The sequence below is a fragment of the Podarcis bocagei genome, assembly GCF_964188305.1.
Source record: "Podarcis bocagei genome assembly, chromosome: 7".
In the NCBI taxonomy this organism is placed as follows: domain Eukaryota; kingdom Metazoa; phylum Chordata; class Lepidosauria; order Squamata; family Lacertidae; genus Podarcis; species Podarcis bocagei.
Window position 1 is genome coordinate 25,423,534 of NC_138132.1, and position 24,331 is coordinate 25,447,864.

At 45.8% G+C, this 24,331-nt stretch overlaps 1 protein-coding gene and 1 long non-coding RNA gene across 4 annotated transcripts in view; one reads left to right on the top strand and one right to left on the bottom strand.

Annotated features, from left to right (window-relative positions):
- The first annotated feature begins 1,077 nt into the window (after positions 1 to 1,077).
- Positions 1,078 to 4,189, top strand: ID3 (inhibitor of DNA binding 3). Its single transcript, XM_081202479.1, has 3 exons — positions 1,078 to 1,575; positions 2,511 to 2,580; positions 3,342 to 4,189. The coding sequence occupies exons 1-2, from the start codon at positions 1,249 to 1,251 to the stop codon at positions 2,565 to 2,567; spliced, it is 384 nt and encodes a 127-aa protein (XP_081058605.1). The 5' UTR covers positions 1,078 to 1,248; the 3' UTR covers positions 2,568 to 2,580; positions 3,342 to 4,189.
- Positions 4,190 to 6,048: 1,859 nt separating this feature from the next.
- Positions 6,049 to 24,331, bottom strand: part of LOC308591358 — a 40,399-nt gene continuing 22,116 nt past the window's right edge. Inside the window, exons 3-5 of one of the 3 annotated variants that reach the window (XR_014010136.1) lie at positions 18,748 to 18,845; positions 11,255 to 11,290; positions 6,049 to 6,228 (exon numbers count right to left, since the gene is read on the bottom strand). This is a non-coding gene — a long non-coding RNA (uncharacterized lncRNA). Of the gene's footprint in view, positions 6,229 to 8,532; positions 9,295 to 11,111; positions 11,291 to 18,428; positions 18,632 to 18,747; positions 18,846 to 24,331 lie in introns of those variants that run through there. The other 2 variants (XR_014010137.1, XR_014010138.1) reach the window with 2 other exon arrangements.

Consider the following 24,331-nt stretch of genomic DNA (forward strand, 5'->3'; position numbering starts at 1 on the left):
AAAAGCAGATTTAAAAGCACCTCTGTCTATATATACCTGTCTACTTGGAAATAAGCCCCTATGAGATTTACTTCCATGCAAATGTGCACAGGATTACAGCCTATTTAATGGGTTCCCAAACACATTTATTGTTCAGGTATGTAGGACAGGGAATTCAGATGAGCCAAAGTTCCTCTCTCCTGCCCGCTTTTTCTTTTCAGTCGGAAAAATAATCCTGTTGTCCTAAAATATCTTAGCAATGTCTTGCCTGGATTTTTGTGCGCCTGTTTATTTGTTTATCAAGTAAATTATGACTTGTAAGTAATTTCCCCATAATCTCCTCCGCCGCCCCCCCCCTCTCTCACACACGTTTCACTACCATTATTGCTGGCTCAAATCTGCTTTCTCCATCGTAGCCTCAGCTTTCCCGCAATTAATTTTTTTTTTAAACTTGGTCACAAGATAATTCCTGACGCCAGAAAGTCTGGAGGTCATATGAGTAGCAAATTGAGGAACAAGGCGGCACTAAGTCCTTACAAGATTCCCTCCCCCAAACCCTGAAGAGGAGGAGGAGGAGGGGAAAAAATCTAAAACCTTGGGAAATTTCTCTGCCGTGATGGGATTTATGGCTCCTGAACGTTTTAAGGGCTGGGTGAAGGCAGAGAAGCAGTAATAGAAAAATGTGCCCTTTTCTTCTCGGCACAAGAGCTCTCCCTCCCCCCCCCCCTTTATAAGACTAATAATCATACCCAAATATAAGAATTAAATCGGACAAGGCGAATGGCACACATTTCGAATTTAACTCTGTTTAATTGAATGGAATAGAGAGAGCGAAAGGGGGAGGGAAGGAAGGAAGCGCTTTTGATAGCTGGCCCCTCCTTCTTTGTAATCAGAGCTTCCTCATTCCTTTGATGTCCTCTGCTATTCGGTGTCAGCCGAAGCCAATAGAAACCTGTTTTGCAGTTTAACCATCTTGTAAACGTTCCATTCCAACATTTTCGCTGTCATCAGAGCGAAGGGGAGTGGGAGGGGGAACGCGGTGGCTCATTTGCATCAGCGGGCGGGCTTGAGCGCTCACACTCGGCTATAAAAGCAGAGCGGGGTGACAGCCCTTGCTTTTTTGCAAAGAAGCATCTTCTGTGTCTGCACAATAGAGAATTAACCAGGCCGGCAAGCAAGCAAGCAAGCGGCAGTATCGCTCGCTCGCTTCTCCGCCTTAAGGAAGGAAACCTTGCCCTTCTGCAAAACCCTCTCTCCTCCTTCGCTGCCATGAAAGCCATCAGCCCCGTCAGATCGGTCAGGAGCTGCTACGAAGCCGTGTGCTGCCTCTCGGATCAGAGCCTCGCCATCACCCGGGGAACGAACAACAAGAGCCCGGCTCTGGAGGAGCCCATGAACCTCCTTTACGACATGAACGACTGCTATTCCAAGCTGCGGGAGCTGGTGCCGGGGATCCCGCAAGGCACCAAAGTCAGCCAAGTGGAAATCTTGCAGCACGTCATCGACTACATCTTTGACCTGCAGATCGTGCTGGAGGAGCAGGCGAAGAAGGGGCAAGATCCGTCCTCAGCCGAGACTTCCCTACTCTCTTTAAAAGTAAGGAGATTTCCCTTAGAAGGAAGAGGGGGCGAAAACCCAGGGAGCCTTCGTGGGTGCACACAAGGTTGAGGCAGGGGGGGGGGAGCCGGGGAAAATGCTGTTACTATAGACGCGCCATCTAGGCTAATTTGGGTTATGAGTTAAAGTAATGATCTAACGGGCGCCCGCGGGAGCCGCGTCCTGCCTGCGGTCCGCAGAGCACTGTAAGGCAAATTGCAGTGGGTTGCGAGATAATCCGTCCTTTGCGCTATCCAGCCTTGAGCAAACTGCGCGCGCCTCTTAAGGCTGTGGGGTCCTATCGCAAACGGGCTGCGGGAATACTTTGCTTGCTCTGGAATAGGCGCACAGTTGCGCTCTTCTCTGCCATAAGCGTGGGGAGGGAGGGATTTATGGACACTTTTGGTTCCGCTGACAGCTGCACCATCAGCGGGGTCTAAACTACGATCCTAAACGTTTTACCTTCAAAAGAAGATCTACTGTATTTATTTGTTGGGGGTGTTTTTAATTTTAATAATCTTTTTAATCTCAATAAAGTGCTTGGAATCATAACCAGTTTCAGTGGGACAACTTGAGCAGGATCCAAGATAGCAATCTTGGGTTCTGATCCTAAGGACCCCATGCTAAACACATTTGATGTAAATTGAATTGGCACTACTGTCCATTCAGGCTGCAATCCGAGGCATTTTCCTGGGAGTAAGCCCTGTTGAATGTAGTGGGACCTCTGACTAGGCTAGACTTGCATTGTCAGTCAATAGGTGTTGCTCAGCAGAAATCCCACTGAAAAGGCAATAGGATCATAGTGCTGTGTGCAGCAAACCCATTCTCAAAGACTACTCACTGTTCCCGATCTTTATTTTTTTTTGGTATCATGTGGTGTATATTAAACTGTGAACTCAGTATCTCCTTAACACTTCTCTCCCCTTCTCCTCTAGGCTGCAGAGCTGGCATCAGAACTTTGCTCAAAAGAGGAGAGGAATCTCTGCCACTAACCTCTTAAAACAGGTAACCGCCAAGAAATACCCAAATTATTTTTCCCCCCATCCCCGATCTCAACCAGCAAGACACATCCCTGATCACCAAGCAGGTTTTTATTAAAAAAACACCACCAAAATATTTTTTTAAAACCCTAGTCAGTCTAGAAATCTAGATTTGCACCCCAATGTTTACTCCAGAGTAGTCCTACTTGACTGCCCTCCCTGGAACAGATTGTGGTCTTTAGAGCCCCTTGTCACTGCTTGGCAATAAGGCAGCAGCCTCAGATGCCTCCATGCTTTTGCCTGTAAATGGAGTCATTATTTTTACAATGTCATTCTTTTTATAGCTTTAAGTCTCTGCAGCTGCTTAAACAGCCCTGTTGAAATCAGTGAATCAAGAGGCACTCTTCTTCCTTCTTTCTCTCTCCCTCTCTTCTCCCCCCTCTTCTTTCTTTTCTTTCCTTTCTTTTTTTTAAAGTCGGGAAGACACCACTGAAGAGTTTGTCCCCTCCCTCGGAATCTGTAATTTTAGATACATCTGCAGAAAGTTAGAAAACAGAAGGGTCCATTTCATTCCACCCTCTGCTGCCCCGCCTGCTTTAGATTTTTGGTGCCAATTAGCAAACCTCCAGCTTAGAGTGTTGGCTCCTGATTCCTTATCAGCTGGAGGTAAATAGAAGCTTCCTCCCTGGCGCCAGGATGTCTGCAGACCTGCCTCTGATCTGTTGCTGAAACTGACATGTCTTTCTCTCCCGCCTCCTCCCCCTCCCTCCCTCCCCCTTTTTTCAGACTGCAGGTGTGGGATCCTGACACTTGGTTCTCTCCAGTGAGACAGAAGATAGGAGAAGAGGAGAGAGAAAAAAGATATTGAGTGGGGAAAAGGATCTGACGTTTTAACCCCGTGCATCCAGTAATGGAGAGACCTCCATCATTATCTTCCAGATAAACTGTGGAACATGGGTCTTGCCTGGCAGTTTCAGATGCCTTGACTGGTCTTCCAGAAACAACTTTCTGCCCTCAATCTGTTGTTCTCTTCCAACTGCCTGAAAACAAAATTTGCAGGCCAGAGGAGGGGGGCGGGCGGGTTGAAAGCAAGCCCACCTTTTAATCCACTCTCAGATTTAACTATCGGATTGCTGTATTGCACAAGAAGAAACTTTGTGGGGTTTGTGTGTGTGTGTGTGTGTGTCGGGACGGTTTTTTTTCTTTTAAAGCTCTGAGCCATCAGATTTTTCGTGTTGATCCTGGTCGGGAGATTTCTTAGTGAAATCGCACACTTCCAACATTGCAACAACTTGTGACACATGTGGACCGATCTATCGTTTGCTCAGAAAAAAGGGCAACAAAAAAAAAAACTTTGCAGATATGCAGCTTGTATGTATATTTTGGATTATAGTTTTTTAACATCATTTTTTGGGGGGGTGGAAGGGGACTTTCAAGAACATGAAAACTGAGGTTTGGGGCTGTTTCGCCTCATGGTTTTTATTGTTGAACTCTATAATAGAGAGAACACATGTACCTTTTTTTGGCAGGAAGGTTAATTTCTGCATCCATGAATTGTACTTCCTTTGGTTAAAAAAAAAACTTTTTATAAAAGTTTCTTACATAATAAATTTTAAGCTGGTTTTTTAAAAAAACATATCTGAAAACTTTTTGGGAGGGGGAAAAAAACTTCTTAGACCAGACCACCACCATCACCTTTCATATCTCTTGAAGTATCCTGAGCCAGCCCTGGCCCAACCTGGTGGCCTCCAGATTTTTTGGACTACAATTCCCATCAGCTCTGGCCAGTATGTTTGTGTTGGCTGAGGTTGATGGGATCTGTAGTCCCCCAAATGGGACTCCCACCAGGTTGGTGATGGCTGATCTGAAGATCCTACAGGTTACAATCCCCTTACAACTTGGAAACTCTTGTCTTGCAGCAACTGCCGTTTCCTAAAATAGGTGCAATGGCTGCTGCCTCGTTTTGACAACTCCAGTAGCCTTTAACCACTACCAACACAAAAAGAAGGCAAATGTTGATGAGTGCTGAAGCCTTGGAGGAAAACATCCAGTTATCTGCTAGGTGGAATTGGCCGCACCAGCTATAAACAATATTGCAAATGTTATTGGTGGTGTTAAAACAACTTGTGTGCACTGTAGGCAGCAACCAAAGGTGTTCTCCAGTGAAACTGTTTCGGGAGCTGCTGAGGCAGCTGGCGCTCAACAGAGATGCCATTCTAATGGAGTTGTGTGGAAATGGGACAAACTCAGGGCTGTACCAGCTGCACAAACCACCCACATAGTTGCTTACGGCACCAATATTTTTGGGGTGCAGTTGGGAAGCACAATTAACACAGCTCTCCAAGGGATCCTGGGATGGGTGTTATAGCGTCATGGCTTGTGGAAGCAACATATAAACAACTGTACAGTTAATTCATATTTAATCCAGAACGCTTGATGGGTGAGTTAAACAGCGAAAAGCAAGCATAAAAAGAAGGCACTCTTGAGCTGGTGTTGGGTGGTGAAAAAAGAAGCTGTCAAGAAGTCTCTGGTTTGAATCTCTGAACACACTAGGTAATCTTAAGACAACAATTGGGTCTCTGCCTCAGTCCTCGCATCTGCAGCATGGACATAATACTAAGTGGTTGCATTTGACCGCTTACACATGCACTCCAGACGTCAACATTGCATTTCTTTCCTTCTGTCTTCTACCTATGCACGGGTAAAACTTGATAATACAGCCTCTGTAAAGGAAAGTAATTTCTCTTGGGGGTGTAGGGGTGAATTCCACTGTGACCCCCCCCCAACAAAAAAATCCTAGTTTGAACTAGTAAATCATTCTCCCATGCTCAAATGGCAAAGCTGAGCAAGATCCCAAGGTAGCTGCCAGTTGCAGGCTGGGAATTTACGCCTAGTTGAAAGTTGGCAAAGCAGCCGGCAGTTACTGATCTATTGCAGTTCTTCAACTGAGCATCTGCCAGTCTTAGCCTGATTGTCTTGCTGGCACAGGCCAATGCAAAGCATACCCCTCTGCCTTTGCAACACTTTAGGTTATTGGAAGTCAAAGCTTTTTCACTGCTCTCTGTGGTACACATGGTTGCTTAAGGTGGGGTGGTTTTTTTAAAAAAAATAAAAAAAATATCCAACCAGTACTTGTACTTGTACTTGATATGCTTGTGATTCTCTGGAATCACAGTATATTCTGAAGCCACGATGGTCAGTTGTGCAAATAGATCTTTGTTCCAACCTCTGCTTGGCTAACATTCAGTGATTAGTGCTGAGCAGGTCACTCCAGTTTCAGTAGGGATGGTATCTATCAGGGATGTTCAACCTGTCGAACTACCAGTTGATCTCTGGGCGATCCTGTTCGATCACGTGCTCCTGATTGATCCCCTCCCCCAAAAAGCTCAACAACTTTGGGTCTTCCTCCCCCCAAAAAGCTCAACAACTTAGATCACTGCCAGTTTTTTTTATAGTGAGAGTAGATCACAGTCTCTTGGGAGTTGGACATGCCTGGTATATATCAAGTGGGTAGACTGGGATCTACTGGTAGACTTCTCTGATTTACAGGGAATCTGCTTAAATTTATGACTCGTTGACAGGTTGAACAATAGGGCCTTGATTTGTTTTGTTTTAAATTAAATTTCTGGGATGGCTGACGTTCTGCTAATCACTTAGCCTTGGTTTTGCTCACCTGTAAAATGGGAGATATTGCCGCGCATTAGGATTACTCAGAAGTCCCATTGAATTTACTTCCAGGTAAGTGCAGCCAGGTAAGTGCATTAACTAAATAACATTAAGTGCTGCCAGGTAAGTGTTGCAGCCTTAACCAGTGGCCTTTCAGTTAGTCCTTGCACAGTTTTAAGAGTTTTGAGGTGGAATACCTGATCCGCACTAACTTAAGATGTAGATACACACTTAATGTGTGCAGCTTATGGGATGTGGAAGGAAAGTAGCTCTGCCCCATTTGCATTTGGTTCCACCTTCATAGCCACTGTTTTCGCACCTGGATGTAGTTGGTGGACCTTGGTGTCGCTAGTGAAAACAGCAAAGCAGATTCTGTAGGTTGGTAAAGGAGACTCTCTGGGCCAATACAAAGGTGGTCACCAGCTAGACAACAATTTGGTGCTTATTGACATGATATGGCCCCTGGGTTTAAACAGACTGCCCAGGTGGCCTTTTCAGTAGAGAGGGATACATGGTTAATGATGTGTTGGAATGCTGTTTCTCTGCGGCATAAAAGCTGCAGGACTTCAGAGACTGAAGAATAATAATAAATAGGACCCTGTTCACATTTGTCTAGAGCAGCAGTCAGCAAACTTTTTCAGCAGGGCGCTGGTCCACTGTCCCTCAGACCTTTTTGGGAAAAAAAATGAACAAATTCCTATGCCCCACAAATAAACCACAGATGCATTTTACATAAAAGGGCACATTCTACTCATGTAAAAACACACTGATTCCCGCACCGTCCGTGGGCCAGATTTAGAAGGCGATTGGGCCGGATCTGGCCCCCGGCCCTTAGTTTGCCTACCCATGTCTAGAGCCTCTCCCACCCACTTCTATTCTTTACCAACTGAAGAACATAAGAAGAGTTTGCTGAATCAGGCCAGTGGCCCATCTAGTTCCGCATCCTGTTCTCACAGTGATCAACTGGATCCCTATGGGAAGCCCATAAGCCGAACCCAAGTGCAACAGCTCTCTCCGCGCATGGGATTGCCAACAGCTGGTATTCCAAGGCAGACTGCCTTCCAACAGTAGAGGAAAAACAGAGCCATCAGCATTAGTAGCCATTGATAGTCTTAGTCTGAAGCCAGCGACATGCCTGCTATGTTATTTATACTCCAATGCAATTGGATTTAGATGGCATTCATGATAATTTTGCAACAGCCCTCGTGCCACTCAGCTGGGGGCAAGAGCAATGGCTAGAAACAGACATAGCTCGTCCCCCTTTATCTTTTGTGCTCAGTGAGGGTTGATGAGATTTTGGCCGGTTCCTTCTTCTATCTTTTGATATAAGGTTTGCAGTTCAATCCTACACATGCCCATAATCGGAAATAAGTCACACTGCATTCTTGGATAATTAATCCCAGATAAAACAGGATTGCAGCACCCTTTCTCTCTCTCTTTTTGATGTGCCCTCATCTCTTCTGACACCCCTGAACACATGCAGAAGGTTCTCCCTCCCTCTTTCCATTGCTTTATCCCATTTCACCTTATTTCTCCTCTCCCTTTCTCCTCTCCTTCTGGGCTTCCCCATCCCACATAAAATTAGTTTGAGGTCTCCACTTGCCCCACCCAAAGTGTTGATTTATTTTGTGTAAGCTATTTGTCTGCCATCCTTCATAAAATCTTATCCCGGGGTAGTACAATTTTTTATTTTTATTTTTAAAAAATCATAATAAAATATACAATAAACTTCAGAAAATGGTAAAACTGCTTTTTCTGAAAAACTAGTTATGTGCAGAGACACAACCTCACTGCTTTTTTTTTTTTTGGGAGGGGGATTAGACAGCAATGTTGGGAGGGGAAAAATTTGGAACAGAAATACAACACAGAGACTACAGTAGTACCTCAGGATAAGTACTTAATTCGTTCCAGAGGTCCGTTCTTAACCTGAAACTGTTCTTAACCTGAAGCACCACTTTAGCTAATGGGGCCTCCTGCTGCTGCTGTGTCGCCGCCGCGCGATTTCTGTTCTCATCCTGAAGCAAAGTTCTTAACCCGAGGTAATATATCTGGGTTAGCGGAGTCTGTAACCTGAAGCATATGTAACCCGAGGTACCACTGTAGTTGCTTAATCCTTTACCCTCCACTCCAAATCCTCCTGCTGGCTGCTTTTCCCTTACAGCAGTGGTGTCCAAACTTTTTTCAAAGAGGGCCAGATTTGATGAAGGGCCATGAGGGCCGGCCAAGGGGCCAACCAAAGCTGTTGACCTTTTTTTAGAACTGAAGTTGTTGAGCTTCTTTCTGGGCTTCTCCATCCCACATAAAATCCAGTTGCCCTTCTTTCTGGGAAGAAAAGTAACCCACAAGTGGGTAATTTTGAACGGAGAGGTTGTGAGTGCAGAAGTAGTTAAGCGCCTTCTTGCTGTTGCTTCTCGACTGCAAACTTCCTCCCCAGGCTGCTTTTCTTCAATGTTTTGTAGATAATGAGCACAACTGATACAGCTGCATCTCTGCTATGCACCCCGTTTTGCATGAACAGTTACCTGCAGCTACACTCCTTGTTGGCAAAGGCCTGTTGAGAGAACCACCTTCACTGCGTTTCAGGAGTGCGTTGTTTTTCAAACCTGGAGCTATTAAAAAGATGATCAGCCAATGGAGGGACAAACCGTAATCCTGATACCTCTTTTCTACCTGGCTTTCAGGATTCCTTTTCTCTCTCTCACTGTCATAATTTCCCAATCCATGACAAGTGGGGAAGTTCTTCCCAGCTGTTTATTCTATAGTTAAGCACATGGAATTCGCCCGCACAAGAAACAGGCACCAACTTGGACAGCTTCAAAAGAGGATTAGGCAAATTCATGGGAGAGAAGTCTATCATGGAATCAGTGTGTGCCTCTGAATACAATTCTCTTGGAAAAGCTGCTGTTTGTGCTGAGGTTTTGCTTCTGGGCTTCCCATGGGCTTCCCATGGTTGGCCACTGTGATAACAGGATGTTGGCATGTGACAGGCATTTGGTGAAGGGTCCTTCTCCTGTTCTGACTATCCAGCACCAAACAGGATAGGAATATCACCTGCTTCCTTTCCCAACTCTTCCTAATGACGAAGAAAGTTTAGGCAAACAGTGTACAAAATGGTACTGAAATCCAAGCAGCAATTTCTGCTTTGACACTCGTCACTTTGTTCTGTGGTCACATTCTCACCAGGGATTTAAAGCACTTGGCTTCTTCCAGCAAACTGTAATCTTACCCCTCACAGAATTGTAGATCTGGAAGGGACCGTGAGGGTCATCTAGTCCAACCCCCTGCAGTGCAGGAATTTTTCACCCAACATGAGACTCGAACCCACGAACCTGCGATTAAGAGTCTCATGCTCTACAAACTGAGCTATCCCTCCCTTAACACACTACAGAGCCAGTGTGGTGTAGTGGTTAAGAGCGGTTGACTCGTAATCTGGTGAACCGGGTTTGCGTCTCCGCTCCTCCACATGCAGCTGCTGGGTGACCTTGGGCTAGTCACACTTCTCTGAAGTCTCTCAGCCTCACTCACCTCACAGAGTGTTTGTTGTGGGGGAGGAAGGGAAAGGAGATTGTTAGCCGCTTTGAGACTCCTTCGGGTAGTGATAAAGTGGGATATCAAATCCAAACTCTTCTACAATTCCCAGGATTCTTGGGCAGAGGCCATTTTGTGCTTTAAATGGACATTCAAGATATAGTGTGCATGTGGTCTATAAATGGGCAGGACAGAGAACATGCAGAGAACTAGCAGAGGAACCACAACAGAGCTCACCTCAGTATGAGCAAGTGCACCTATTTCCCCCCATCCGTATTTATCTATTTTAAAGTATTATTACCTTAAACATTACCCTGTCTTTCCTCACTTAGCTGTCCAAGACAGCTAACGGCAATAAAGCACACACAGTTACAATAAAAATGAAACCAGCAGAAGGAAACAGTAGCCAACATACAAATCACACGTGACAAACAATAGATTCGTGCAACGTATCACAAACTGATGAAATTTGCTATTGCAAGAAGTGGTGACGCCTGCTGGCTTAAATGGTTTAAAAAAGAGATTAGCATAATTCATGGGGGAGGAGATGTCTATCATTCACGCTGTTTCCAATGTTCAGGTTGGAGTGCCAATGCCAATGGAGCCAAAATGGAACCACACACACAGAGAGAGGAGATTTTGGCATGTTTGGGGAAACCCTGAGGTTTGCAGAATACTGGAGGCGGGCAGGGAAGTAAGGAAAAAAGTCTTAAAATGAGGATTACAATAAAAACAACAATGGACCAGCAAGGACTGTCAGTGCTCAGTGGCAACAAACCTGAGTCTTGGAGGGGAAATGGAAAACTGGAAGCGGGTGGTGGAATGGAGTATCACAGGAAGGGATGGCTGGCTGGAACTCTGGCCAAGAGCATTTCACACTTAAACATTCTGCTGCCAGTCCCCCTAGGAGGTAGGTTAGGCTGACAGATGGTGACTGGCCAAGGATCACCCAGTGAACTTCATGGTTAAGCAGGACTCGAACCCAGGCCGCTCAGACCTGGGTTCGAGTCCTGACTCAACCATGAAGTTCACTGGGTGATCCTGGGCAAGTCACCGTCTCTCAGCCTAACGTACCTCACAGGGTCATTGGTGAGGATCACATGGAGAGGGAAGGGAGAACCTGAAGGTATGACACCTTCAGTTCCCTGGAGGGAAGGTGGGATAGAAATACAATAAAATAATAAGCTCCCAAAATATTAAGGGAAGGCAACAGTGCGGGGAGAGGGCTACTTTTGTGCCACACTGGGTGGGCTTCCCAGAGCACCTGATTGTCCATTGTAAGAGACAAGATGTTGGAGTGGATGGACCACTGCCCAGATCCAGCAAAGCCCTCCTGATGTTTGTCTCTGTCGAGGGACCCACCTGGCAACAGAGCCTGCAGGGAAAGAAAACTGGCTCAAATTAAAGCAACTCTCTCACTTTGGAGCAGAGAGACTGTCTGTTCCACCCACACTTTCCCCCAAACGTAGGCATGAAAGCTGCTTCCCGGGCGCAGATGTTGGTACCTTTGAACTCTTGTCTTCCTGTCATCAGTTGGATGCCTGGCGGGGTGGAAAAAGGAACATTAGCCTTAAATCTCTCCTCAAACAGGTGAATGGAGAAAACCTCTGTCTCTATAGACCTCTCCACAACAGGGGTCCTTCCTAGCAGATGAAGGACCTGCCACTGCCAAGATTTTGCCTTCTTCCGCTCCATCTTGGCAGTGTGGGTGGGTGTAACTCCCCCTGTGAATTTTCTGCAACTTACATAGATCCTACATTTATATGCATTGACACCAGATAAAAGGAGGGCGGGCGGTATATGGAACCAGAAGTAATGCGCCTATTTTGCCTCTTCCTGACCTAAGAGCTATATTTCACAAGGGGTTTGCTTCAGAACAGGCCAGTGTGTTACAGATGAGCAAGCAAAGGAGACACGACATTGCCACATATTCACATGTAAGAATAAGCCAGGGTCATGATTATGCCATTTCACTAAATGTTTAATTGCCTGATGATATCAATTGTTCAATCACTAGTGGTTAAATGTTTGTTTATTTTGAGTATTTCTACCCTGCGGTTCATATTTAAAAAGCTCTTTCAGTGGCTGACATACAATCAGCTGAAACAAAACAGCCTGTGCTCACAGGTTTACAGTCTAAGGATATGTAGACATTAGTGGCTGGCTTATGACACAGCAAGGTTGTTGTTCCCTCCTGCTGCATTCCAAGTCACATTTGCACTTGTTGCACACATCAGAGACGGGGGTGGGGTGTCTACACTCGATTCACATTACCCAATTTGTTTCCGCAAGCCTGCAACCATCCTGAGCTTCAATTCAAGGGAGTCGAAATCTGAGCATACACTCTCATCTGCACATGTGCAATGACTGTCTGAATTGTATACACCTTGGCTTAACCTGGACCTGGAGTTTTCAAATCAAATGGAAGCTGGTTTAATGGGAAACGCATCAAACAGCGTTCTCAGGAAACGACAGCATGCATTATGGATTGTGGCTGGCATCATGTATAAAGGTAAAGGTAACGGGACCCCTGACCATTAGGTCCAGTCGTGGCCGACTCTGGGGTTGCGGCGCTCATCTCGCTTTACTGGCCGAGGGAGCCAGCATACAGCTTCCAGGTCATGTGGCCAGCATGACTAAGCTGCTTCTGGCGAACCAGAGCAGCGCACGGAAACCCCGTTTACATTCCCGCTAGATTTATCTACTTGCACTTTGACGCACTTTCAAACTGCTAGGTTGGCAGGAGCAGGGACCAAGCAATGGGAGCTCACCCCATCACGGGGATTCGAACCGCCAACCTTCTGATTCGCAAGCCCTTGGCTCTGTGGTTTAACCCACAGCACCACCCGCGTCCCGGCATCATGTATACTTGACTGCAAATGCCAGCGGTTGGGAGTGCACTGGAGCTGAAGGAAACGGGAATGTGTACATAGCTGAACAGACATGAAAGGAAAAGGGGACAGGGAGGGAGGAGGAGAAGCGGTTTTCATTATTTACCATTCTGTTACTGGTTTGTCAAAACTGTGCTTTCTTTTTTATTGCTACTTTATATTTAAACTTTGTATAAAATTAAATAATAATAATAATAATAATAATAATAATAATAATAATAATAAGCAAAGGCATTCCCCAAAAGCAAAATAGGAACAATGATTAATCAGGGACAGATAGAAGAAAATAGGGGCTTTCCCTGTTTAGTAAGGTAAATTGGGAGGGATGCAGATAACAACCCTTGTGGGTGAGATTCACAAGTCAAATGTTGCACTTTACAGGAAGGAGCATGACTCAACTTTGCTTCTGCTCTGTACACAGCATTTCCCAGAAACCCAGGTCCAGAGATACACAGCTGAACAGAGCAAACGCCTCAGAAATCAGCAGGGGAGGACTGCCACAATCCTGAGGGTTGGAGTCTAGTGGCTTAATTGTCGGTGGCTGCTGATTCAGGGATTGAGTGTCCAGAGGAAGATGGCATAAGGGCATTTCCACTGTTGTTATTTTCCAGTGGGATTAAATAACATCCCGGCAAATCCAGGTTGCACCATCAGAGTTGGAGTGTTTTGTGCACACACACAAAACCCCCCCAAAACCCCACACCTTATTAATAATGACCCCTCTCCATTCTGTCCTCACTGCAAACCTGTGAGGTAGATTAAGGTGAGAGACTGTGACCGGCCCAAAGTCACCCAATGAGTTTCATGGTGGACTAGTAGGGACTTGAACCCTGGTCTGCCAGCTCCTGGTCTACACCCCAATTGCTGCACCACACTGGTTTATGATCTTTTCTATCTATTATCACGCCTTTTTGTCGAGGTCTTTTCTGAGCTGGAGCCCACCCTGCCACTTGATTGACTAATTGATGGGACATTGCAAGTTTAATAAGGAGAGAGTCAACCATGAAAAACTGACAATTGAGAACTGATTAACATGTTCATCTGGAAATGTGGTGTAGATCTCCACTAGACTATACCCCCTTTGCAATACAGAGGAACTGTGAGTGTGTGGGTGTGGGTGGGTGTTAAGTACCACTGCCACTTTCCCCAAACTCAGTCAAACCCTTCCTGCAAACTTATAAGGAACACTAGTGTTATAACTCTTCCCTGGAGCAGGGAGGTCAACAGTACGTACAGCCAGAGCCAATAACAAGTCAAACTGACTAATTCTAGGTTTCTCCATTCCACTCCTTGCTGAGTTCTACAAGGGCAAACTGGGAAGGAAGCTAAAAGGCAGGGCCACCCGCTGGACAGGTGATATGATAAGAGTTTATAAAAACTATGCATGGCATGGAGAAAGCAGATAGAGAAGTTTTCTTTTCTTTTTCTCATAACACTAGAACTCGCGGGCATCCAGTGAAGCTGAATGTTGAAAGGATAATCAGGACATTAAGGATTTATACAATTTGGCATCATGCAGAGAATAGCATTCATAGAGAAACCAAAGATCAGAACTGAGGGAAGTCGGGGGGGGGTTATGGGAGGGTGGGGGGAGGGAGGAAAATGGGGAAAAATTAAGGATGTTATGTTTTCAGATATTATGTTATGTTTAAGTTTCTAATAAAAATTATTTAAAAAAGGAAGAAGAAGAAGAAGAAGAAGAAGAAGAAGAAGAAGAAGAAGAAGAAGAAGAAGAAGAAGAAGAAGAAGAAGATCAGGACAGATAACAAAAGAAAGAATTATCTTCCTGCGGTGCATTGTTAAACTATGGAACTCCCTTCCACTAGAGGCAGTGACGGCCACCCATTTAGTTGGAGGGCACAGGGGTATCAGTAGCTCCTGGCCATGAGAGCTATGCTCTGCCTCCACAGCTGGAAACAGCAATGCTTCTGAAGACCACTTGCTTGAAGCCATGGGTGGGGAAAGTGCTCTGGTGCTGAAATCCTGCTCGCGGATTCCCCTGGTTGGTCCCTGCGAGAACAGGATGCTGGACTAAATGAGCCATTGGCTAATCCAGCAAGCTCTCCTTTTGCTGTTATGTTGTAAGAAGGGAGGCAAGTAGGAGCCGACTGAGGCAGGCTTGAGGCTTGTGGGGCAGTGCCCTGCAATGGACTAGTCCCACGTCCCCCAACTGCTCCTTTTGCCTGCTCCCTCCTCACAGCCTTATGGTTTGGTCCTCGCAGAAGAGGGGAAGCGGTGAGAAGGACCTCTGTTGTAACTCGAAAGCTGACTCCTCCTGAAGAATGTGGTTCAGGAGGCAGAACGTCACGACAGTGCTTGCTTTGTGTAACTTTAGCTTCTGGGCTTAAGTGACTTAGTCAAAGTGAGTCAGGTGCCCAGCTGGGACTAGAACCTCGAAGTCTTGGCTGGTCTCCTGCAAGAACCTGAATGGCTGGTCCCGAAACTGCCCCTCCTCCCACATAATAACCTGCCATGAGCCAAGCGACTGAATCCACCCACTGTGGCTTGGAGAAGCACCTGCCTCTCTGTTTCTGCCTGGCGGGGGGGGGGGGTTTGAAGGGGAGGCTAGGTGCACACAGCCATCTCTTCAGCCCTACTGGGATCTCTCCCCCCCCTTCTTACAGCAGAGGGAAAGTGTGCCCAGAGAGGAAGCAAGGTGACGTGGTGCGTGGGATGGCACACGCATCAGGCACAAGAGCCGCTGACGCAAGAAAGGTATCCACGTTCCCCTCGTTGCGCTTGTGGTGGGGGGCGTGGGATGAGACAGGAACAGGGGTCCCCTTGATCTCAGTGCTCTGAGGCAGCCTGGAAACCAGAGTTAAACAGTAAATTGTTTGCACTGAAAGCTGGGCTGGATGCGGCGATGTGAGAAGGGGGTCTGTGTGAAGTACATTGTTCTGATTTCTTATGTGTTTATCCCACCCTGCCTCTAACGTCACTTCCATAGGATCGTAGAATTGTAGCGTCGGAAGGTGCTGATATAAGTAAAGTCCAACCCCCTGCAATCTGGGAATTACAGATAAAGAATCCCTGCCATCCAATCTCTGCCTAAAAACCGCCACTTTCCAAATCCATTTGATAATAGAGTGAAGAATCTGTCCATTTCATTTCTCTCATTTTTTCCAGTTTCCAGTTACTCAGATTTCTGCAGTTAATTCGGAAACTTTTAAAAAAACACAACCTACACAACCCCATCATGAAAATTCTTCAGCATTTTAGTGTGGATTTCAACTAATTAAACACATTTTTGTATGCGGTTTTGACTAATGCACACATTTTGCCCGTTTCTCCGACTATAATTCCTTTTCGTGTGTTATTTGCAAAGGCAGGTCTCTCTGCACAGCCAATGGACAAGCCCAGCTTCCTGGGCCATGACTCAGTGTTGGGGCCTGCAGAAGGTCCCTAGGTCAGTCCCCCAACAACTGTATTTACAGCTGGGGAAAACATCTGCCTGAGACCCTGAAGAGCTACTCAGCATAGGTGATACTGAGCAAGATGGACCAATGGTCTGACCTGGTATATGCCAGCTTACTATGTTCATGGTGATGGGACTGGAGAAGGTTGTGTCTGGCTGTTTGGATGGTGGGTTTATGGCAGTGGTGGGGAAGCTCAGAGCAGTGGACCACCAGGCCCACCTTGGGCAAATTTCCAAGCCAAAAGACATTCCATCCTACCCAATCTTGGTCCTTTTCCTTTGGTGCATTGATCAGCTGAGTCCCTGAATAAGTTAGCTGGCCTGCATTCCCAGTGGAATGAATGGGACTTAAGCTGTGATTAAATAGATTCGGTGATTTCTGTGGGACCTAAGTTGTTCAGCTAAGTCTGGAGCCAACTAAAGGACATTTATGGGTACATTCCTCAACACTGGCACACATCTCTCTGTGTTTTAAGGCATCTCCTCTCTGTGCTACCCCAGGAGAGGTTAAAAGGCATTTTGTCTGCATATCAGACAACAGGAGCACATCCTAGTATCCCGAGTATTTAAATCAGGGGCTGCTAACCTGCTGTTGACCAACAACTCCCATCATCCCTGACCATTGGCCATGCTGGCTGGGGATATTGGGGCTTGGAATCCAACAAACATCCAGAGAGCTGCAAGTTAGAGCCACCCTTGTTTGAAATGAAGCACTCGTCTGATGATCTGCCCTTGTACTTTAGAAGGCCTGAGTTCAAATTTCAGTCCAACAGCAAACACTCCAGGTACCTTGTGTGCAAACTGCTGCCTCTTAATCTCTCCTGCCTGTTTGTCGCATGGAACTCTCTTTTTTTTGGGGGGGGGAAAGTTTTATTAAAAGGTTTTCTTGGGTAACAATAGAACATTCAGAGACTCTGTTTTCAAGTCACAGAATCATTCAAACAAATCAGTCATATTCAGAGTGAGACATTACTGTTACAGGGGTTGAGGGAAAAGAAAAATAGGAAGGGAGAGGGAAGGAAAGGGCAAGACAGTAAAAAATCATTCTTCTACATAGTATATGAGCAAAGCTTTTGTGTCAGTGTCATATAAACAGTTACCTTATTCTTGTTGGTGGTGCAAGAGACCAGAGGGCCCAGGGCATGGTTGGTTGTGAGTTGGTTGCACCATGTTTTGTCTGTGTGCCAGAGGGGTGTGTGTTGTTGGGTGGATCAAGTTAACCATATTGATTTGTATGCTGTCTAGGGGTGGGGTTGGTTATTGTCTTGCTGGCTTGCATATGTAATAAAGGGGTGCCACATCAGGGTAAAAGTGTCCTCCTATGTTTGTCCCCATGTTAACTTCAATTTGTTAGTTAGCTTTTCTAGCTGGGCCATTTCCCATACAGTTTGTGTCAGGCTTTGGGGAATTGGCTTCCTTCCCCATGGCAGTAAATAAAAAGATCAAACGAATGGAACGTCTTACCAGTTAAATTCTTTAATAATCACAGTGAGAGATAAAAGAACACAACACGTCTACCTAAAAATGGTGGTGCTCCCAATTAAGGCTCACCACCCTCCCTATTAATCTACATCACTCCTATGTCTTGTAATCTGAGCTTGTTCCCTCTGCACTTTCTGTTCTAACACTTTCTGAGCTCTCCGTGTCTTTGGAGATGGGGGATGAATGCTGTCCAGAGACTGTGAGTCTGTTTACTCTCTCTTTTCTAGTGTTTCTTCTCCTAGCTGTTCCCCATCCAGTATTTCCCAGCTTCTGCCTTCTGAACCATGCCCCTCTGCAAACCACTGTTCCAAATCTATACTGTCCTCCTGCTCCTGGGAAGATTCAGGATATGGGGGAGGGGGTGGCTCCCACCATTCTTCCTCAGTGCAACCCTCCTCAGCATGGTCCCTGACAGTTTGGTACCAGTGGTCCATGTTCACTCCCAACAGATCCTTCCTGTGTCTAGTTATGACACTCCTAGCAGCTGAGAGTAAGTGGTTTGTGACTTCTTTGTCATGTGAGTGCACATAATTGTCTTGGAAGATATTGAGTAGGGCCAGTTCTGGAATTGTTTCTATTACCTGTTTTGTTATTTTGCAAATTTCTTGTAAGACTAATATCCGAAAGGATCGTATTTGGGGGCATTCCCACCACATAGGGAGGAATGTGCCCATGGAGGAACAACCTCTCCAGCACCTAGGTGAAGTTCCTGGATGTATCAATACTAGCTTTCATTGTGTTAGGTACCATCTATAAATAAGTTTCAAAGCGAGTTCCCTTCTTTTGGCTGAGATATATTTAAAGTGTGACTTAGGCCAAGGTTCTGACCATCGGGTTGAGTTTATTTTGTGTCATGTTCCCATTGGTCTTTGATTGTGGTGAAGGGGCCTGTAGTGGTGTGGTATTTTTGTGTGTTGCAGATACCATCCCTTTGCTGCATCCCTCTGTTGTCAGAATGAGTTTTCCAAAGTTACCGGTAGCCAGCGGTCTGGTAGCTGCCGCCTTGGCTACCCGGTTGTTTAAAAGGCCATGTAGTTGGTGATGGGTCAGCCAGGGTATTTGGGTGTTTCCTAGTTTCACATGGAACTCTTGACCTACCTCGGAGGACAGAAAGAAAAAGATAAGGGAGCCCTATGTAATTAACGTAAGCCTTATTCCCAGAAGGGAGCAGGGAGCAGGAGGGAAATGAGCCACCTACGCACACACGCACCCAGCTGCACAGCTGTCTTGCTCTTGTTGTGAAACAACTCTTGATCGATGTCACAAGTCAGCCTGGAGCATCTTGAGACCGGGCAGTCATTTGCAATGCTTTTTTTTTTTAAAAAGAGGGATAGGAACATCAGAGCAATTTCTCCATAGAAAGGATTGTCGGTCTAATCAGCAGCAAATGGAATTCATGTTAGCATATATATGAAAGTGCTCTTCCTTCTGCCTATGCAGTAGTAGCATATCTATCTATATATGTATATTATGCACGCATGTACACGCACACAATCTAGGCATGTGACAGATTGCTGTTCTTAAAATCACAGATCTTCTGAATCTATAGTTATATTAGAGCTGCAACAGTTTAATCCCATGGTTCCCAAACTACCCCCTCCCCCGCCACAGACCACTTGAAGATCGCTGAGGATCTTGGTGGACCACTTAATAGCTTTTCTGCTTGCTGTAGCAATTGCAATGTGCTGTGTGCTAAATGCCATATGATCTTTAATTGCATTTTTATTCTTTCTTTCTTATATATTATATTAGGAGTTAAACCACATGGAATTTAAATGACAACACAACAGAACACAGTATAAGAAATAGAAGAAGCAATAAAAAATACAACTGGAAACCAGTTTTGGATATTTAACATCGGTGCGTTTTTTTCTGGGGGGACGCAGGGGCATGCATACCCCTAAATATTTTGTGAATCTAAGTTTGGCCTCATTGAGGGGCAATATTTCAATATGAGTAGGAAAATGAGAGTACCCCTAAACATTTTTTTAGGGGGGAAAAGCACTGTTTAACATGATGGGCATCATGTATTGTGTCTTCAACCATAAATCCACAGACCCGCTGCTGCGGACCACTTCAGTGAAGCTCACAGACTACAGTTTGGTTTAACTGATTAACAAATTTTAGCTTTTTTCTCTGCATTCTCCTCTCTGTTGAGTCTTACAAGGGGAGAATTGAGAGGAGGAAGAAGCTGGCAGGCATTGCCACCCCCTTGGTCTGGACGGACATAGAAGGAAGGAAGATGGGGATTGGCTGAAGGCTGGCTGAGATTCTTGGGGCAGTGCCTCACTTGCCCTAGAGAACCAACTTCAGCTGGGGAAGGCACCTTCTGAGTCTAAAGATGACATGGCCACATTGTCATAAAAAAGCCACGTTCAGGAGGTGTTCTATGATTCATCCTCATCCCCTTTCAGTTCTACAAGGCCAACCCCAAGACTAAGTAGGAAGCAGGGAACCTCTGCACCCCTTGGACTGGTCACAAGGAGGAGGCAAGCAGGCAGGGGCTGGCTAAGGACAAGCTGAGCTTGGTGGGGCAGGGCACCATTTGCCCTCCTGGACCAGCCCTCCTCAGCTCTCTTGGAGAGAGCTACGGTTTGCTATCACCTTCCGCCGGACCTGTGTGGAGGTTAGGGAGGTTTGATGGAAAGGATTCCAGAGTTCCCGAGCCGTGTTATGAATAATACTTTTATTACTTATATGCCCCCATCCAACTCCTTTCCATCTCTCCCTTCAGGCCTTCTCCAGCTTCAAAGCAGCTCCCTGTGTAAATACAACAGGAAGTGCCCACGGGGATTCTCGTAGATCATCACCCTCTCTTAGCTCATGGCAGTGATGTATGTGTACAGGTGTCTCTTTCTAAACCCCTATATACCCAGTGGAAGAAGAGTCTGGCTCAGCATAACATGTGGGAGATATTAAGTGGGGATGAGGGGGGAAGAGGGCTCGATGGGGGGTGCCTGCCGTACTGGCTGGGAAAACTCAAGGAAAGCAAGAGCTTTCTCCCAGGCAGGAGCTGCTCCTGCTCCTGTGTACATAATCACTGGCTACGAAAGGCTCGTGATTGATAGCAAACAGCCTGGAAACACTCCCTCAAGAGCACCTGGCTTGAGGCAGGCAGCTTCCAAGCATGTTTGGTAAAAGCTGTGAGGCAGTCGGATGCAGGCCGGCATGACTTCCGGGAGAGGAAGAAGAAGCAGGGGTCTCCCAGGAGGAATGTTGGGTCCCTGGGCTTTCTGAACTTGAGTCACCATCAGGGATAAAAGGATCCTGGTGAAGATGAACAGGCGACGTTCCTGAAAATGGGCCTCATCCCTGCTCCTTGCTACAGTGGTACCTCAGGTTACAAACACTTCGGGTTACAGACTCCGCTAACCTGGAAGTAGTCCCTCAGGTTAAGAACTTTACCTCAGGATGAGAACAGAAATCGTGTGGCAGCAGCAGGAGGCCCCATTAGCCAAAGTGGTACCTCAGGTTAAGAACAGTTTCAGGTTAAGAACGGACCTCCGGAATGAATTAAGTTCGTAACCAGAGGTACCACTGGAATTGAATTTAGCACAAGGGTGGTCACTTATGGATGGTGGAAAACGAAGATGCAGACTTTCCTGATCCATGTGGGAAAGTTGGGGTGGAGCAGGCATGCGCCCCCACACAATCTCTTCAGAACATCTATTGTGTTAGGTAGAATTGGTGGGCCTTTAACAACATACCTTCCAACATTTCTCCGATGAAAATAGGGATGTTGTTGTTGTTGTTGTTGTTGTTGTTGTTGTTGTTGTTGTTGTTGTTGTTGTTGTTGTTGTTATTCCACCCATTTGACCGGGTTGCCCGAGCCACTCTGGGCAGCTTCCAGCATATATAAAAACATAATAAAACGTTTAGAAAACTTCCCTATACAGGGCTGCCTTCAGATGTCTTCTAAAGATTGTATAGTTACTTATCTCCATGGCTTGTGGGTCACATAACTCCATACCATGCAACATTTCTCCAATGGAAATAGGGGTACCCTAAGTAAGAACCAGACATTTTGGGGTCAAATCAGAAACTGGGATGCCTTTTGTAAATCTGGGACTCTCCTTGGAAAACAGGGACACTTGGAGGGTCTGTGGCAAGCCATGGATGGTGCCCATTGAGACTTGTGGGGCATATGGGAAGTAGCCCAACAGTAGGTGGAGCCAGATCCAGACAGAGGCAACTAATTCTAGTTGTCCCCATCCTTCTCTCTGCTGAGTTGAACATTATTTAATATTTATATGTTGCTTTTCAGCCCTCAGTGAGACTCCCAACGCTGTACATGAGCATGATCAAACCAGAACAACCCTTGTGCATTCATGATCGGGGCAGTTATACGCAATCCCACTTTCAATACCATTTCATCTGCAAAGGTTTTGGGACGGACATGCTGCTCTGTTTCCATTGGGACTTGTCCCATAGCATCCTAGTGAGATTCTATACCTTTTCAGGCCACAAATCTTCCTGTGTGTGTGTGTGTGTGTTGTTCTGCTTTTGCTGCACTACAGTGCCCAAGTGCCCTTGTGGACAGCAATAATGCAGTAGCACTGGGAAAGCAATGCAAAACAACTAATAAAGTGGGACGATGTGTGGGTAGTCCAATATTAATCCACTGCTAAAGCATTATTATTGCATCAACGACATGTTGCAGAAGATGCCTGCAAACAACAACATCAACGACAACCTATCAATCTGGATTGCTCCGAAAGCTCAACTACACTCTACTTGCCATCTTTCCTGGGTTGCATTCAACTAACTTTTACTCAGAGTAGGTCTACTGAAATCAATGGCCATGATGACTAACTTTAGCCCATCATTAATGTCAGTGTATCTGCTCTGAGTAAAGTTAGCTGAAAGCATCCCCAGTGTGTCAATATTGTTGTTGCTATCTCCCTGGATTGGGGCCACTGCAAACATATATTGAGTCACAGGGAACTAGTTTTCATTTTGGGTTTCTGTCTTTTAAGCTGTCTATTGAGGATGGCAAGAGAGGATTTGGTTTTGGGTGACTCACATATTGTGACCAGCATATCCTGTTGGCGTTCTAAAGGCTGGAATAAGGCTACAAGACGCATGCAAACCAAGCACAATAATCTTCCCACCCCCCACCCCACCCCAGCTGTAGTAAATGGGATGCCACAACTTGTGGCTCTTCTCTAACACGCTTGCACAATGGGGCAGGGTTCCAAATGGCAGCGCTGTTTGTCATCCATTGAAGGCATCCAGCTCACTGAAAAAAACCAAAACAAAAAACCCCAACAAACCTCTGAATGCAGATCGTTATTTCCTGCATTATTGAGCTGGGAAACTGGATCCAGGCCCCGGCCAAGAATGGTTCACTAACTCGTAACATTATGCAGGGAGACAATGATCCTCCGGGAATGACGCATGAGGCTTTAGTAGTTCCCTGTCCTCTACTGTTACAGTGGAGACATCCATAAGGGCACTCACTGGCTCCTCTTCATGAGAACCAATTTCAGTCGATGGGCAGAAATTCAATTTTGTTTGCTTTTCCATGAGAAACTTGAATCAGAACGTGAACCCAAACACTTCCAAGTTCACACATCTCTGAATTTGGCAACACGGTTCTCCAAACTGGCTATGTGTACCAAAAATGAGTGCATTTGGGGAAAGTGTGTACATTAGTGAAAATATGTGTACCAAAAATGAGTGCATTTGGGGAAAGTGTGTACATTAGTGAAAATATCATACGAAGGTTCATAATATGAGGGGAAATAGTAAGTACATTGGTCAATACTGCATATAAAAAATCTGTTCATTAGAAGAAATTTGTACTAAAATACTGACAGCTGTTTTGAAGGGGGGGATCTGTAGTAATGTGCAAAACTGAGATTAAGATTGGAAAATTGAGAAACTGGGTGAACCAAAGCTGACAGATTTGCCGATCGCTAACCATGGTATAACCTTATATTTCAAGGGTAGAAGCAAGTGTAGGGGCAGCAGAGGTGGCCAAGGTTCGTCAACCATGCATGGCATTTTGAAATCACAAGACGTACAGTCAACATGTGGATATACATCGATCTGCAGTGCAGTGGTAAGATTTGGGTTGGGAAGGCTGGATTCCAATTTCTGGTCAACTCAACCTTGAATCTCACTGGGTGGCCTTAGGTCAAGTACTTTCTCTGTGCCTAACCTACCACACAGAGTTGTGGTGACCACAATCCCCATGTAAACTTCCCTTGGGGAAAAGGCAGGATACGACCGCGAGAAACAAATCAAGAAAAGAACCATACATTTAATGTTCAGGAATGATTCTGCTAAGTGGCTAGAGGGACATTGGTTTGAAGATGTGGTAAGCCCTGCAGCCACATCCTATGGGTGCCTTCTAAGATTTGCCACATCAGCAATGGCAGGAGTCAGTATTGCATTCCTGGTCAACATCCTGTGCTTAATTTTGGGCTGTGAGCTTTTATGTTTGGTTCTATGAGACTCAATATGCACTTTTTTTCGCTCACAACATTGAATGGGCTTAAAGGGGCTTAAAGGCACAGCTCAGCTTGATGTGTTGCCATACTGCAAAGGATTCTGGGGCATGTGCTAGAATGCACCATGGATGGAAGGCACTGCTGTGCCCAGTTGCTCTCATCCTGGCTCCTATGTCAACCAAGACTGCACTCTGTACTTTGCCTGATATTTTTGTACAGCTTCCTAAAATCCTAGAATTGTAGAGTTGGAAGAGAGCATAAGGGTCCAATCCCCTTTTTGCCAACATGGGGTTCAAACCCCCAACCCTGAGATTAAGGAGTCCTGTGCTCTACTGACCA

Coding starts and splice junctions, on each gene's coding strand:
- ID3 (XM_081202479.1), top strand. CDS start 1,249: ATGAAAGCCATCAGCCCCGTCAGATCGGTCAGGAGCTGCTACGAAGCC. Junction 1,576..2,510: donor CTTCCCTACTCTCTTTAAAA/GTAAGGAGATTT, acceptor CTTCTCCTCTAG/GCTGCAGAGCTGGCATCAGA.